The sequence below is a fragment of the Pagrus pagrus genome (genome assembly GCF_965226575.1).
Source record: "Pagrus pagrus genome assembly, chromosome: 9".
NCBI lineage: Eukaryota > Metazoa > Chordata > Actinopteri > Spariformes > Sparidae > Pagrus > Pagrus pagrus.
In genome coordinates this window covers 30,546,171-30,561,463 of record NC_140193.1, presented here as the reverse complement: position 1 = coordinate 30,561,463, position 15,293 = coordinate 30,546,171, and the positions used below count along the sequence as shown (strand labels likewise).

General features: G+C 39.5%; 2 protein-coding genes across 3 annotated transcripts; one reads left to right on the top strand and one right to left on the bottom strand.

Annotated features, from left to right (window-relative positions):
- Position 1: 1 nt before the first annotated feature.
- Positions 2-7,133, top strand: dbr1 (debranching RNA lariats 1). Of its 2 annotated transcripts, none has more exons than XM_084362737.1 (9): positions 2-128; positions 690-1,027; positions 1,109-1,233; positions 1,327-1,407; positions 2,449-2,534; positions 2,665-2,889; positions 3,025-3,102; positions 3,194-3,339; positions 5,378-7,133. In XM_084362737.1, exons 2-9 carry the CDS (start codon positions 831-833, stop codon positions 6,141-6,143), a joined length of 1,704 nt encoding a protein of 567 aa, XP_084218863.1. In that variant the 5' UTR covers positions 2-128; positions 690-830; the 3' UTR covers positions 6,144-7,133. The 2 variants fall into 2 exon arrangements, with proteins under 2 accessions (XP_084218863.1, XP_084218864.1); XM_084362738.1 differs by having other exon boundaries at positions 2-165.
- rab5b (RAB5B, member RAS oncogene family) lies at positions 7,131-14,448 on the bottom strand. The gene is made up of 5 exons (XM_084362739.1): positions 14,157-14,448; positions 13,429-13,580; positions 12,138-12,260; positions 11,463-11,556; positions 7,131-9,500 (listed from the first exon to the last, which is right to left on the bottom strand). The coding sequence occupies exons 1-5, from the start codon at positions 14,320-14,322 to the stop codon at positions 9,385-9,387; spliced, it is 651 nt and encodes a 216-aa protein (XP_084218865.1). The 5' UTR covers positions 14,323-14,448; the 3' UTR covers positions 7,131-9,384.
- Positions 14,449-15,293: the final 845 nt, after the last annotated feature.

The window sequence follows — 15,293 nt, the reverse complement described above, 5'->3', positions numbered from 1 at the left end:
CGAGGTGGGAAAATTCATTCTATCGCGTCTCTGCGAACCTGGAGCGTAAACATGATTTTCAGAAAAAGTTTGTAACTTTTCGGAGTATACAACATACAAACACACTCTTCAGTTATTCATTCGTCGCCGTAAGTGCACAGTTTGTTCTCAGCTTATCTTGTTCTGGTATGTAAGACATATATAGTTCCCTGTTTGCTGTTGTAACGTTAGCGTTATCTTACATTAGATAAACAAGCTAGCTAAGTAGCGTGGCTAGATATTGCACGTTTTGCTTTGTTGCTAATATTTAGGGGGCAATTTGCTGTTTGTGTGTAGTAAGTAGACGTTACTGTCGGTACACAGAGAAGACAAAGGGTTGAAAAGGCCTTGTTGACACGCATAATAGGTTAAATGCCGCAGCCACATTTGTCAATAATAGTCAGGTTTACATGCATTTTTACTGTCCGGTCGCCACGTTTCTTTTGTGTTCACAACGACTGTGGAACTAAAGGTAACCGATTAAAACAACTGTTGTCAGCTCTTTTTACACTGACTGGCAGTACTATTGATAAGCAGCCTTGTGGGTAGTTTTAAGTCGTTGTCCCGTTATTGTTCCTCATGTATATTCCACTTTTTTCCTCTCCTGCCTTTCTGATACTTCATAGTGAAAGGAATAGCATCACCAATGTTTTGATGTTTTATCCCCACAGGTCACCAAGAGCATATTTTTTAAGAAGCAGGCTTCAGCATCGTTGTGTGTGGAGGCTGACAGCCCCTTGATGAGCACAGAATAGCCTATAAGCCAAGACTGTGGTTTTCTCTGGGACTGTGCAGCTTACTTGTTGTGCAGCATGAAGATTGCAGTAGAAGGGTGTTGTCATGGGGAGCTGGACAAGATCTACGAGACAATCGCGTATCTGGAGAAGAAGGAAGGGGTAAAAGTGGACCTGCTGCTTTGCTGTGGAGACTTCCAAGCAGTGCGAAATGAAGGAGACATGAAGTGCATGGCAGTACCAGCCAAGTACAGAATGATGCAGACCTTTTACAAGTTAGTTCTTCGGTCCTTCTATGTCATGTTTCAAGAAGTGCAACAGCGTTTAAAACATTAATATAACTGTGTTTGTTGCAGATACTATTCTGGAGAAAAGAAGGCTCCAGTCCTGACTATTTTCATTGGAGGGAACCATGAGGCTTCCAACCACCTGCAGGAGCTGCCTTATGGTGGCTGGGTGGCACCCAACATTTATTATCTGGGTAGGGAACCGTACACAGTAGTTGTGATTATTCTGTCTGTCTACCTGTCTGTCTATTAATTCCCAGGCCTGACTCGAGTAAATATTTTTCTAGGTTATGCTGGTGTTATTCGCTACAGAGGGATAAGAATTGGCGGCTTATCTGGAATCTTCAAATCACATGACTACAGAAGGGGTGAGGTTATTTTTTTTATTTTGAGTCTGTTCAAGTACAGGTGTGAACACCCTCGAGGCGCACTGAGGACGCATTTGAGATCCAATTGCTCGGACCACATTCAGAGGTGGTCTGGGCTACATGTGAGCACATTCTGTTAGCAGTGTGAACACATATATGTCCTGGGCCACGTCAAAGGACGGCTTACTCAACTGATGTCCCCTGTGAAACAACAAGAAGACACCACAACAACGTGAAGAATGAATTACACACAGTCTGATTTCCATGTGTTTCACTGTAATGCAAACTACATGTCGGGGCTCTCTTAACCTACCAATGTTTGCAGATGTTTGTGAACACACTGTCGGTTTCAACCAACCATTGAACGAGAAACCCCAATATCTCTAGACTGTTACAAATCAGGTGATTGTAAGAGAGGTTAGGTGAGGAGAAACTAAACAAACTTTGCCAAAAGTTGCTACGACAAAATTCTGAATTATTCACACAGCCCTGTAAATTCAACATTAAATTTAACTTAATCATGTACACTGAATTTATGAGAAGACAACATTTTATTGACAGCAAACAGATTTTACAAATGCAGTAGACCATAACCAGTATAGACTACTTCTTTGGCACCCATGGAGAAAATCCCCAGACTCTATTTAAAAAAAAATAATTAAAAAAATGCAACATTTTGTGAGTTGTGTTAGGAGAAGCTTTATAAACTTTGTGAAACACGGACTAGAACACCTTCGCAACTATTTGGGCCTTATTATTAATTCAGCAAACATTATATATGAAGATATTTCTTAATTGTGTAAAAAGCATTGCAGTGATTTCTAGCAGTGATGTATGTGTTTATTTGTTTATAGAGCAGGGAAGTGAGATCCAATATCAAGTGGTAACTTAAGACGTACAATATGTTGAGTTTCATGCTAATGCCAGGTGTGAACTGATGGGAGTAAAGCTTGTAAAATGTGCAAAGCCTCTATGTTAATGTTTATAATTTTACACACTATTAGTACTGTAAGTGTTTACAAGAAATATGTGCTCTTTAAGGTCACCACGAATTCCCTCCATACAATCCTGATACCCTTCGAAGTGTATACCACATCCGAAATATTGAGGTGTTCAAATTAAAACAGGTAAATATCACAGATTCAACTTGTTCTCTTGCATACAATTTTGAAGATTATTATTATTATTATTATTATTATTATTATTATTGTTATCTAATCAGTGTATATTGATTCATGAATGTTTATTTCCACTAAGATCCAGATGCCCATAGACATTTTCATGAGCCATGACTGGCCTCGTGGAATCTACCACTATGGAAGTACAGGGGAACTGTTGCGAAAGAAGAAATTTCTGCGTCAGGAAGTAGAGTCCAACAGTCTGGGAAGTCCTGCTGCTGAGGAGCTCCTAGCTCACCTCCAGCCCAGCTACTGGTTCTCTGCACATCTTCATGTGAAATTTGCTGCCATTATGCAGCATCCGGTGAGAGTGACAGTTTTTCTGGACCAACTGTATTGTTGCTACTGGTACATTTTAGATTGTGATTTTAATAATTGTGGGTACCAATCTAATATACTAAATGTATTACACAAACTCAGTGAGTTCTCTTGTCTTTAGCCCAAAAGTAATGCTGCCCCACGTGTTACCAAGTTCCTGTCGCTGGATAAATGTCTGCCTTACAGGGAATTCTTACAGGTGAGAGAAGGTTTTGTTTTTTAAAATACACGGTTTAGTTTGTGGTGAAGGGGTGACAGTTCGAAGCATGAAAAGTATACTTGTGTTGCAGATTGTGGATGTTCCAGAGAGACCGGGTTCATCTGAGGGTCTTGAGTATGATCCAGAGTGGCTCGCTATTCTGAAGGCCACCAACAGCCTACAAAGAATCACCCCACACCCCTGGAACCCCCCAGAGAATAATGGCCTGCATGAACGGTACACAGACATTTAAATATAAAATTGCAGGCAGAGCAGGTGCAATTAACTGAAAGTGAGAAGGACAATAAACATCACTATATGATATACTATATATGAGTTTACATTGTTTCAAACTCTAAAGTTTACTAACTAAACCAAAAGACAAAATAATTAAAGCAGTAACATAGCTAGACTGTGATTGTAAGTCTGTCATTGAGAATAAGACTGTTACATTAGACTTGGCAAAATGTAGCTGCTTAAATATACAGCTGACATTACACACCAAATGAATGGTTACCCTTTATACCTGTATGAGTGTATACACTGTATATAAACTACGCAAAATGAGTTAGGGTTATTAGGATATTTTAGTGTTTCACTTGTCACTATTCTGTGACATATCTTAATTTTTATTTTGAGTTTTGTGAATATTTATGGTCTCCAAAAATAATGCAACACATTTCATTTGACTTCTGTTGCATATCCATGCACATGCATATATGCACCCATATCCCAATAGCGCTTACAAATTTTGAGTATTGTATATCTGTGAGCATTGCACAGGAATATGCACACAGATTCCTTTTAGTGAATATAGCATTTTTATTCTACTTAATCTTATTTTTTGAGTATGTTTTTAAATGATATTTTATTTCCTCTTAGTATCCTACCTCACGCTGCTACTCTATTGTTTACAGGGGGGTTAATAGAGGTACAGGTTATGTATAGAAGGGAATCATACACCTTCATCATGCTGTAATTATCTGCTCTTGCTATTGCACTGATTTGAAGAGGCTGGATATATTTGACTATTCTAGGGATACAGCAGTTGATGTCATTATTGAGTAATTTGCATATTCATTTCTCAATCATTTTAATGACTAACACTAGGGCTGCAACGTAACGGTTGTTGTCATTGTTAGTTAATCTGCTGGTTATTTTCATGATTAATCAATTAATCATTTAGTCTCTAAAGTCAAAAAATTGTTCAAAGCGCAAAGACTCTTTATTTACTGTCATAAATGACGAAGAAAAGCTGCAAATCTTCACCTTTAAGAAGCTGGAAAAAGATAATGTTTGACATTTTTGCTTGAAAAATAAATATAACATTTCATTGCTTATCAAAATAGTTGAGAATTAATTTTCTCTCGATCGAGTTATCGATGTTTCATCTAATCATTGCAGCTCTAGCTAATACTAATACTAATAATGTTGTCAAGAATGCACACCCATCCAACAAGACTATCAAGGACCTTTTATTAATACTGACCACAGCAATGCGTTTGGTTCAGCACTTCATCGAGCTCTTGAAAAGATGCAATTGGCCACAGGCTTAAATATGCACACAGAGTTTGCGTAGTGAATAGCATACAGGTGTGGCTTGAACCTCTCAGGTGATGTAAGTATAAAAAACAATATACAAAATCAAAGTAGAGAAATACTCTCTGGAAATAATAACTCGATAAATAAAACACTTTTTCTTCTTCTCCTTTTCATTAGCTGTTGATCTTGCAGTTTCCAACACCTTCAGCCCTGAAGTACATGCTGTGAACAAAGCTTTTTCTTCTTTTTAATACCAAGTTTATTGTCTTTAAAAGACAAGACCAGCTTGAAACTGAGTGTTTGGGATTGATGCTTAAAGGAAAAGTTCAGCCAAAAATCACAATGCAGTCGTCATCTACTCACCCCCTTGCCAATGGAAAGTAGAGTGTTGTAGTCCACAGAACATTTCTGTAGCTTCACAACAAAACAGCGTTGCAACATTATCCTAAAGAACTGTGGTAGATGTAGTAGATGGACTTGTTTTTAAAAAATTAAGAAAAACTTCACCTGACTTCCCATTAGATGATTGTTGATAATGACTGTATTTTCATACTTAAGTGAACTTTTCCTTTTAAAAACATAAAAATAATTTCTGTCTTGAATTGTCAATAATCTGACTGAGTAGCTAACATTTCCCTCTCATATCTTTACAGTTCACTTAAACACAAAGCTGTTGTGCTAACAGTTTCTGTTCATGGTGTCTTTTCTAATATGGACTGTCTATACCCATCAGGTGGGACTTTAGCGCGTCAGAAGCAGATATGATGCAGGTGATGGAGGATTTGAGCGGTGAACTGGCCATCCCAGACAACTTTTGCCAGACTGTGACACCCTATGAGCCCAACAAGCCCCAGCACCATGCTACTCCCAGTTGTAACACCAACCCTCAGACGACAGAGCTCTGTGCCACACTAGGTCTCACAGACATGTACGCCCAGGCTGGGCAGGGAGGTGATGGGTTTGGGAGAGCTCAGGGCAATACTGGAGGGGAGGAGGATGATGAAGATGGAAATAGTTTAGGAAGTGTGGATGAGCCCAGTGAGTACCCAAGCGACACTTCGGGATTGTCAAATTCATTTAATCCAGATGAGATCACAATAGAGGATGAGTGGGAGGAAGAGGAGGGAGAGAAAGGAAAGGATGATGTCAAGGACAGGTCCACCTCAGATGCAGCAGTAAAGGGACATGTAGGTGAAATTCACACCCCCAGTCGTATGGTCCTGCCCGATCCCAAATCTGATACCTCACCTACTCATCTGTCCCAAATATTGAACCTGCCACCTCCCTCCCACTCTACTCCAACAGTAGCCCGCTGTCAGTCTGTAGCAGAAGGGGAAGGGCATTCTGAGGGCGATGATGAGGATGCCACAGCTGTACGCATCCTAAAACGCACCAGTGATGAGACAGGGGATCCTGGCAGCAAAACCACAACTCCCAGAATCAAACGCAGGAACCAGGTCATCTATACAACAGTAGAGGATGAGGAGAGTGAGGATTAGAGGTCAGGGAGAGATCAGGTGAAAGTGGAGGACTCAATCTGTATTATTGTCTTGAAGTGTACAGTTCTCCGTTAGTTTAAATTGATATGAAAAACCTAATTTACTTATTAACTGTCTGCCTGAGATATGGCATTATTAAAAGGCCTTAAAAGCAGACTGTACACAACAAAATAGCTACGTTTCTGCATTCCATTTCTACAGAAAGGCAGTAATAGCCATGGAAATGTTGTCTCTTTATTAAAGGATACGTTCACTCATTATATACTCTCCTCCATGCAGATGGAAAGCTGGGTGAAGTTTTGTAGTCCACACAAAATTTCTGGAGGTTAACAGCATGACATCATCATCAGCATTCTCCCAAACAACTGAACTAGTCTGGGACTTGTTTTAAAACTTAAAAAAACAAAAGAAAAATATAAAATGACTCCATACAGCTCGTCCAACATAATCCAAGTCTCCAGAAGCCCCGAGATCCAAAATAGATCTTCACTGTAACTGCTGAGTTGAATGCATCAGCCCATCAACGTGAGTCAAGGGCATAAATAATGTTAATTGTAAATAAATGTTAATTATGTTTTCAATCAAGTGCCCAGTCATTTCCGTTGTTTAGGATAATGCTATGATGCTGTTTTGCTTTGAAGCTGCAGAAATGTTTTTTGGACTACAAAACTTAAGTACATAATGACTGAATCTTCAATTTTGGTTGAACTTCCCCTTTTAAAATATGTTTTTATTATTTTAATCAAACCAAACATTTTTTTAGAAACCGATCTTTGCTTTTTGTGTTTTTGTACTTTGTATGTAATTTCAAGACAAGAGGCTAGAACATGAAAATACCCTTTTTTAGAACTGAATTAATGACACCATGAAACCATTGTAAAACTCTCAAAAGGAAATAATAAAAATGTGACTGTTGGTGTCTTTTGTTTCACTTATCTGAGGCACGAGGCAAGTGAAAGAAAAGCAATCAGCATTCTGCACTCAAAGCGCCATTCACAGCTTTATTGAACACTATACATACTCTAGGAGCTGATGGAAAAATCAAGTATTAATTTAAGTGCACAGAACACTGAACCTACTTGTGATCACTCAATAATGAATAAGTAAATGCTGTCCAATGTATATAATGAGCTGAGGAGCCGTTTGTGTCCTGGGGGGGTGGATGAATCATTTTTGCTTGTATTTGAATACTGAATGAAAATGGCATTGTAGTTCAAATCTTTTTTTCTTTTCTTTTTTATCAAAATGCCTAAATATGCAAGCTGAAAATACAGCAAAGACTTTCCTGGACACAAATATTTGTTAAAATCAAACAGATTTATAACATTGATTAGAGTCCTTTCAATGATCCATTCCAGGTTCACAAGTGTGCTCTGCTAAAGTCAACATACTTTCATTAAAATTAAGACAATATATAACATACAGTGTATTCAACATGAGCTCTTTACATCCATACAAAGAGCCAATACAATATAGCCTAACGACAGGGTGCCATGTTATTGGTTTATTGTACAAGCCAATGTCAGGGAAATGGTTCCCCTGCACTTTACCTAAGAAGCACACACTTAAAGAAAGCTCCAAACATGATTCACAGAAAAAGAAAACTGGGATTAGGCACTTCTGTTTTTTTGTGTTTTCATCAATTCCTTGCTCATTTTCTTCAGCCAAGCCTTGGACAGCCACCAAGCACAAAACTCAGTTTAGAGCATCATATTGAGTTAAATAAATCAGTAAAACCATTTAAGATCACAATGATTTCATGTCCACCAACAACTTAGCCTAAGGACAAGGGACAGGAGGGATACATTAAACACGAGATGGTAGATTTTCTCCTACAGGGCATGGTACAGGTTTATTACATATCAGCCCCTGATATATCATATACCATATTTTATCATTTATCAGATGCCAATCATTTCATCTGGGCAGAGATATCAATGGACAACCACATTTCCTGCTATTCCAGTTAGACCCATCACTCACTCTGATAATTGCAAGGTGAGATTAAGCTAGTAATTAAAAACAGGGACTTAGTAAGTCTTGTATTTGATGCAACATTAGTCTTTGGGTTTGGGGGATATGTTCTCTGCTACAAGTAGTCATTAGTTAGAGGTAACCGTTCCCTGCTTATACATAGGACTAAGTATATTCCATATCAGGTCTATGTTGTTGCTGTAAAGAGCTACAGCTCGTGGTGCTTCCCTTATAAGCACTCAAGCATTGAAACCAAAAACACTTGAGGAACACTGCACTTCAACCTTTCATCAAACAAGCAAGTCTGTATCTGAAAAACAATGAAAAATCATCATCCTTGTGAATACAATCAATCTCTTAAATCTTATATCAGAACTTTGTAGAAGTTTGAATGTTTCCCTCACATAATTAGTTAAGTTTCTATCTGGTCAAAGGGAGAGCAGTAATGTGAGTGAAAGCATCACTACCAACAGTCAACAGAAGAAAACGGCGGACAATAAATACGTACAGATTGACTTATGTTGGGAAACACTGTGCCATGGGTTGTATTGGATGTGACTGGACAGTGCTAGTGACACCAGGGAAGGCCAGGCAGGACAGAGGGGGACTTCAAATTATGGGATCAATCCATTGGTACAATATGTGGCAGTATTCACAGCAGGATGTGATTGAATCAGGACTAGGAGGAAGCAAAGCAAGCAGGCGCAGGCTCTGACAAAGGAGAAAAAGAAAGCAGCCACAACCTACCCATTTGGCTTTTATAATTTAATGTCTTGACCCTTTTTTCTCCTTTCCTTTCTCGGCTACTTGCCAGCGTGTGCTGCTCATTTTGTGCATCAGGATTGTGACTGAAACGATGCAAGGTAGAATGAAAACAAAATAAAAATCACAATTAGTGCTAAATACTACAACAGGCTTGCCACTGTCTTCCACATTCTTTATTTCCCTCCTCTCAATCTCACTCTTCTATACCTCCCCTCATAGTTTCCAAATGCAGGAACTCAGTGACTCAAGAGACACAGATGTGGAACATTGTGTCTTTCTCCTCCATCTCCTTTTGCTCTTCCTTTCCTCTGATTCTCTCCTTCGAATTTCTGTCTCTGATTTTCTGTCTGCTTGGACAGGAGGATGAATGGAGGGTAAGGGGGTGAGTGGATACTGGGTTTCCCCACACCAGGCCCACCCCTGTAAGTTGGTTGAAGGAGACAGGATGGTTGAAGGGCTGTGGTGGTGTGGATGGTGGAATACTGGTGAGAGTTGTAGAGGTCTAGTTTCCACCACAGCAGGCTCTGGTAGAGTGGGCATCTGGGTCCTGAAGGTTGACTCCCCGATGTCGCGCTGCATGTGTCGGGTTTTGGGTGTCTGTTTTTGGCATCTTTTTTGCTACATTAAGAGGACAAAGTGAAATATTTTGACATATCAGTCATAAATAGTTTATCACAATTAACAATAGACTCCACTTTCTAGCTAGAAAGTACTCAGAGCAATAGGACATTTTTTTTGTTTTAAAATCAGAGATCTGAATCTGCACTGAAATCATCAATGACCAATCTTTGGATACCATCACCTGACATTTTTCATCAAAGTAAGTACTTTAATCAGGAGGAATTTCAGAAAATGTATTTAAAGATAATTATATATCACAATGTCTAATCACTTGTTTATTGGCGTATGGCTGAACTTCCCACCAACAACTCCTTGTTTTGAGCCTTTTGACCACTGAGGCATTAAGCAATCCCTAAACGTTTTAACATTTCTACCAAAAAAGTTAGCCACAGACCAGTTGGTTTGCTACTGACATGTTGTTGCCATTCCCAGAAGCAATGTCACCATATGTTGTCCCCATGTAAAAAAATGTATTATTCCAGTGAGAGAGAAACAATCAGATTTAGTGTTAATAAGGTAATTGGATGCATATATTTTCCTATTGAACAGTCTGGATCAGATCAGTCTTCTGATTGAGGTGGTTACATGAGGCATTTTTATTCTGATTGAGCTATTATTTTGATCATAAGTGGAATATAAGGGTCCATGTAAATGCAGCTAATGAGAAAAACGGCACAGAACAACATACAACTGATTGTTTCATGAGTGAGGCCCTCAAACAGAATCAGAACAGCTGCCATTATGCACTGCAGCGGCTATTTATAGTGCCTGCAAATGTACCTGTCAACCCTCATTGTAGTGATATCTCAATCATTATGAAACATTAGAGGGATGATTAATGATTAATCTATGAAGCTCATATTCAAAAACAGACTTTACCCCAAAGGGCTTAAAAAATCAGGATCAAATGAAAAGATAAAATAAAGATACAAGATATTAAAAAGAATGATAACATTTATCACTCATAAATAATTCAAAATTAAGTTTGCCTAATCCAATATCAAACAATAGCCGTGTATCACTCTAAAGTGATACACGTAAAAATCCCTGGATCCATCCTTTTATCCAGATTTCTTCCGTACCAAAAGTTAATGGGGTCTGTTCTGGGCTGAGACCCATCCCCCATCCAAGTTTTGTGGAAATGTGTTCTGTAGCTTTTCTGTAATCCTGCTGTTAAATTACCCAACCAACAAACAAACAGTCGGACATGGGTGAAAACATTTCCTCCTTGGCAGAGGTAACAATCAGTGAAATCAGAAAACTACCTCAAGAATTTTTTACTCTAAGGTTACATCTCTTACCTTATTTTCATGTCCACCTCATCATTATACCCACTGCTATCTCTAGAAAACGTGTGTACACCTGGTCTGAAGTATGCATGAGGTATGCACATTCTTGGGACATTTTTTCCTTCATAAATACCAGTTCATGTCTTTTTCTGCATGGTGTTTGTGTGTACACATTGTTTATACATCCAGCTCATGGACCTTTGTTGTCGGTCCATCCAATAATGTCATGTGCTCTCTTCTCTAACTCCATGTTGATGTGTCCAAGTACAATGAACACACACAAAAAAAGATTACGGCTGCAGATTTCAAAAAAATGGCAGCTGAAATAAAATACGGTGAGTGCTTGACCAATCAGAAACACTCAGCTCTGCAAGCCCAACCCCCAAAGTTCCTGTACTTTTGGAAAGTACTACCCACCAAGCACGGATCATTCAGGGGTAAAATAATGTCCCTAGAAGATGCTGGGCCCTGCGGTGGAAACATGCCAAGTTCCTGCAAAGGTTCCTAGACACCTGAGAGTTTCTGTAGTGGAAACACTGCTTAACAGCCAAACAACATGAACTGAACATATACTCTCTAACACAGGAGTAATGACACCTTTGGTCTAAATTTAACTGTCTTCTGATACAAAACAAATTTTGAGTTCTAATGTAAAAGAAAGGACACTCACCAATGGCCAGGAAGAGCTCATTGACGTTCATGGCTGTCTTGGCAGAGGTCTCCATAAAGAGTAAGCCAGTGTCTTCAGCATATGTCTGGGCTTCCTTTATCATACAGGACACAAACAAATACAAATATAACATCAGCAGTCATTTGAAAAACTTCCAACACTAAAAAAAGCCTAAACCTGATGAGAACTAAAAATGTTTCTTATCTACAAATAGCAGCAACTCAGTAGAGCACAGACCTGACAGCACTCCACAAATCTGTGAGCATTAAAGTGCAGCCTCTGCAACAACTGTTCATGCTGTGTATTCAAGATTTTCTGACAAAATTGCTCTTGAATGCAACATTGTCAGGTAGCAGCTGACTGGCAAGGTTTTTTCCACCAGTATTTGAATGTAGCCAGATTGGTTTGGTAAAAATGTATTTATAGTCCAGGATATAGACATCACAAAATGTTTGACAGATCCCTACGCTCTATTCTAATCCTTTTGTACATTGTTCGCACAAAAAAAAAAGAAGTGCAATTTCTCTTGCCAGCCGTACCAATGACTGTGGCTACTTCTAACCACCCAGTATTCATTAATTGATAACACACGTAACCTGTTATCAGCGGTGATTACCATCCACCTTCAGAAATGTAAGGTTTAGTTTAGACTATAACCACAAACAGTGGTGTTACCTCGTACTCTACTAGTCTCCTCTCTGCCAGGTCAGCCTTGTTCCCAGCCAGGGCAATAACAATGTTAGGACTGGCCTGCCTCTGTAGCTCCTTCACCCAGGCTTTGGCTCTCTCAAAGGTTTCCTGCACAAACACAGCACCAAGGTCAGATAAACCAGCAACACACAGACCACAACCACAGGAATTTATTCATCACTTAGGAGACAAACTGTTCACCAACTGAAGCTGATGTAAGCATAGAGCTGGACAATATTCAGCTATAATAATATTTAATATTTGTGGCTCAGGATATCTTTTTATCTAGTACTGTGAAGTAGGTTCTACAGTTAAGTAAATTGATTTCTATGGATGCATGAAATTATTTTTTTTTTCCAGCCGACACCAATTACAGATACTTGAAAAATAATTGTATTTTAAAAAGAAGTTCATGCTCTGTAGTTTATGCATACTTGAGGGTAAGAAAGGCTAAGTGTAGTGAACAAAGATGAACAATCTTATATTCTATAGCTTTGAAAAGATTTGTTGTGTAAAATCTTGTACACTTTCTCCCTCCTCTGGAAACCCTTGAGGGATAGTTATTGTGTTCTTCATTTTGTTGATTGGTGGCTTGCAAACAACTACAAAGTTGAATACCACCACCTACTGTGTCAGAGCGTGTTGATGCCAAGCTCAGTGTTGCCAGATTGGTTTGATGCTTTCCAGCCCAATAACTGCTCAAAATCCAGCAAAATTGATTTAAAAAATGCCTAAATATTATCTAGAATAAACGATACAAATGAATGCAGAGACAAAAGCAACAGTATGGCGGTTCATCACAAATTTTCAGTATGACAATAATATAATAATACATCGATTCAAGTGCTTACAGTGCACTAGAACACAGCATACAATTCAACTATACAACTATTTTCTATTTCTGCCCTCTGCCTTAAAAATGAAGGACAGCTCAGGTAACAAAACTAATAGGTTTTATCAAACTTAGTGAAGTGCAACAGGCCTTGACAGTATAGCCTAAAGACCCTCCCCCCCCACACACACACACACACATAAAGGGGGAGAGGAGAGAGAGCGAGAAGAAGAAAAGAGAGGAGTACCCATCCCATGCTATCAAAGCCAACCAAATAATGATGTTGTAATTTGGCTGATATAGATCATCCATCTCTACTAATTTCTTCACTTATTAGACTGTTTTAGCTGAGAAATAAACCATAATAACACTGAGGACAATTTGTCAAGATTGCCCAGACCTACATTAACAAATGAGTTATATATGACTCTGTTTATACTGTACCGGCTTGGTGATGTCAAAAACAACGATGGCAGCCTGAGCACCACGGTAGTACATGGGAGCCAGGCTATGGTATCGCTCTTGCCCTGCAGTGTCCCAGATCTCAAACTTCACTGTGGTATCATCTAGACACACCGACTGAGCCAGGAATGCAGCTGGACATGAAGAGGATAATGATGTTGTTAAAATGTACCGTCATGCACCTTTTTGCTACCCCTTTGTCAGGGTTCAAATTATGTGGGAGCCTGTGGGAGCTGAGCTTCTATAAAGACGGGTCTGAGCTCCCATGAAAACTAGTTAAGTCATTCTTCTGTGCGGGTTGCTCATACATTACCTTCTACGTGCAACTACTTTATTATTTTAATTCCAAATAATGCATTTTTCGAGTTAATAAGCATGTTTTATGTTAATGATACAAATAGGATAAAAGAAACATTGTGACGATATTGTAGGTAGTTCAATGAGATGTTTGATAAATAATCATCAGTAGTGTGGATGTAATGACTAAGTGGTTAAAGGCAAGTGTTACAACAAGTAGAACAGTCTAGTAAGTTCTAAAAATGACACTTTACTGTAATGCATCCTTTAAAACCAAGAAAAAGACAACACTTATGTCATATCACTACATAATCTGATATTTTAAGATGATATAAAGTCTCATATCATGATAACCATATAATACTGACATATTGCCCTGCACTAACACACAGTCTACATGTCCCAGTCCTCACCTCCTATGGTTGTCTCCTGGAACTCGTCAAACTGTCCCTTGACGAAGCGCAGCACCAGGCTGGACTTGCCCACAGCCATGTCGCCCAGCAGCACCAACTTGAACTGGCAGATCTTGGTCTGTGGTAGTGTGCCGTTGGAGCGGCCTCCACTCCCTCTGGAGCTCATACCGGCCCGTGTAGGAGACGGCAGGGGGGCTGGGCCTCCTCCCTGAAGCAGAGCACTTGCACTGCCTTCCAAACGGAATGTAGTCAAGTCTCACTGTTGGTGTCTTGACCTCTCTTCACTCCTTGTTTTGTCTGAATGAAGATGTGAGAGGTTTTTTTTTTTTTGGTGCAAGATTACATCATGGCTTACCTCATATACATCCTTCTTTCTCAAGGCAACAAAAGCTCTTTCCAGCGCATCCATTAAATCTAAAGATCATATGTTTTATGAAGAGGGATGGAGATCTGACATGAATTCAAGGAATAGGAAGACAAGTTTTCATTGCAACTGCATTACTTTACATTTGCCAGCCCTGAATGTCTGCTGTGCTCACAGCTTACCCTGCCTCACACACACACACACACACACACACACACACACACACACTTTTCTTTTCTGTCTCAAGGCAACAGCAACCCCTTCCTGTACACCCATAGACTCTGAAAAATAGGGTTTTATGAGGAAGGGCGGATATTTCCTTGGCATGAAACCAAGGAATAGCGAGTTTGCCATGCTTTACATTTCCCAGCCCTGCATGTCTACTCCATGTTCACTGAACCAGAGCCATGTCTGAAAATACTGCCCGTCGTCAGCTGTGTCCCAGTATCCTGCAGTGAAACTTGAGCTAACAGGGATGCTGCGCCTCAAATTGCTGTCTCCCACCTCATAGACAACAATAGTCAACATCCATCACTGCAGCAAATGATTCATTTGAACATTACTGAAACGTCAACGTCATGTAGTGAAGAGTGTGGACGGACAGAAGCTGGCATGCCTACACTCTGTCACTACTGGCGTTAGGGTTACTCCCACAATAAATGTTATCAGGTCAGCAGCCCTTATCTTGCGTTATGTGCTAACGATAACGGGACACCGCTCCGACCACTCAGGTCGGACGAGACACAACTGAATCAAAGCTTTATATTTCGACG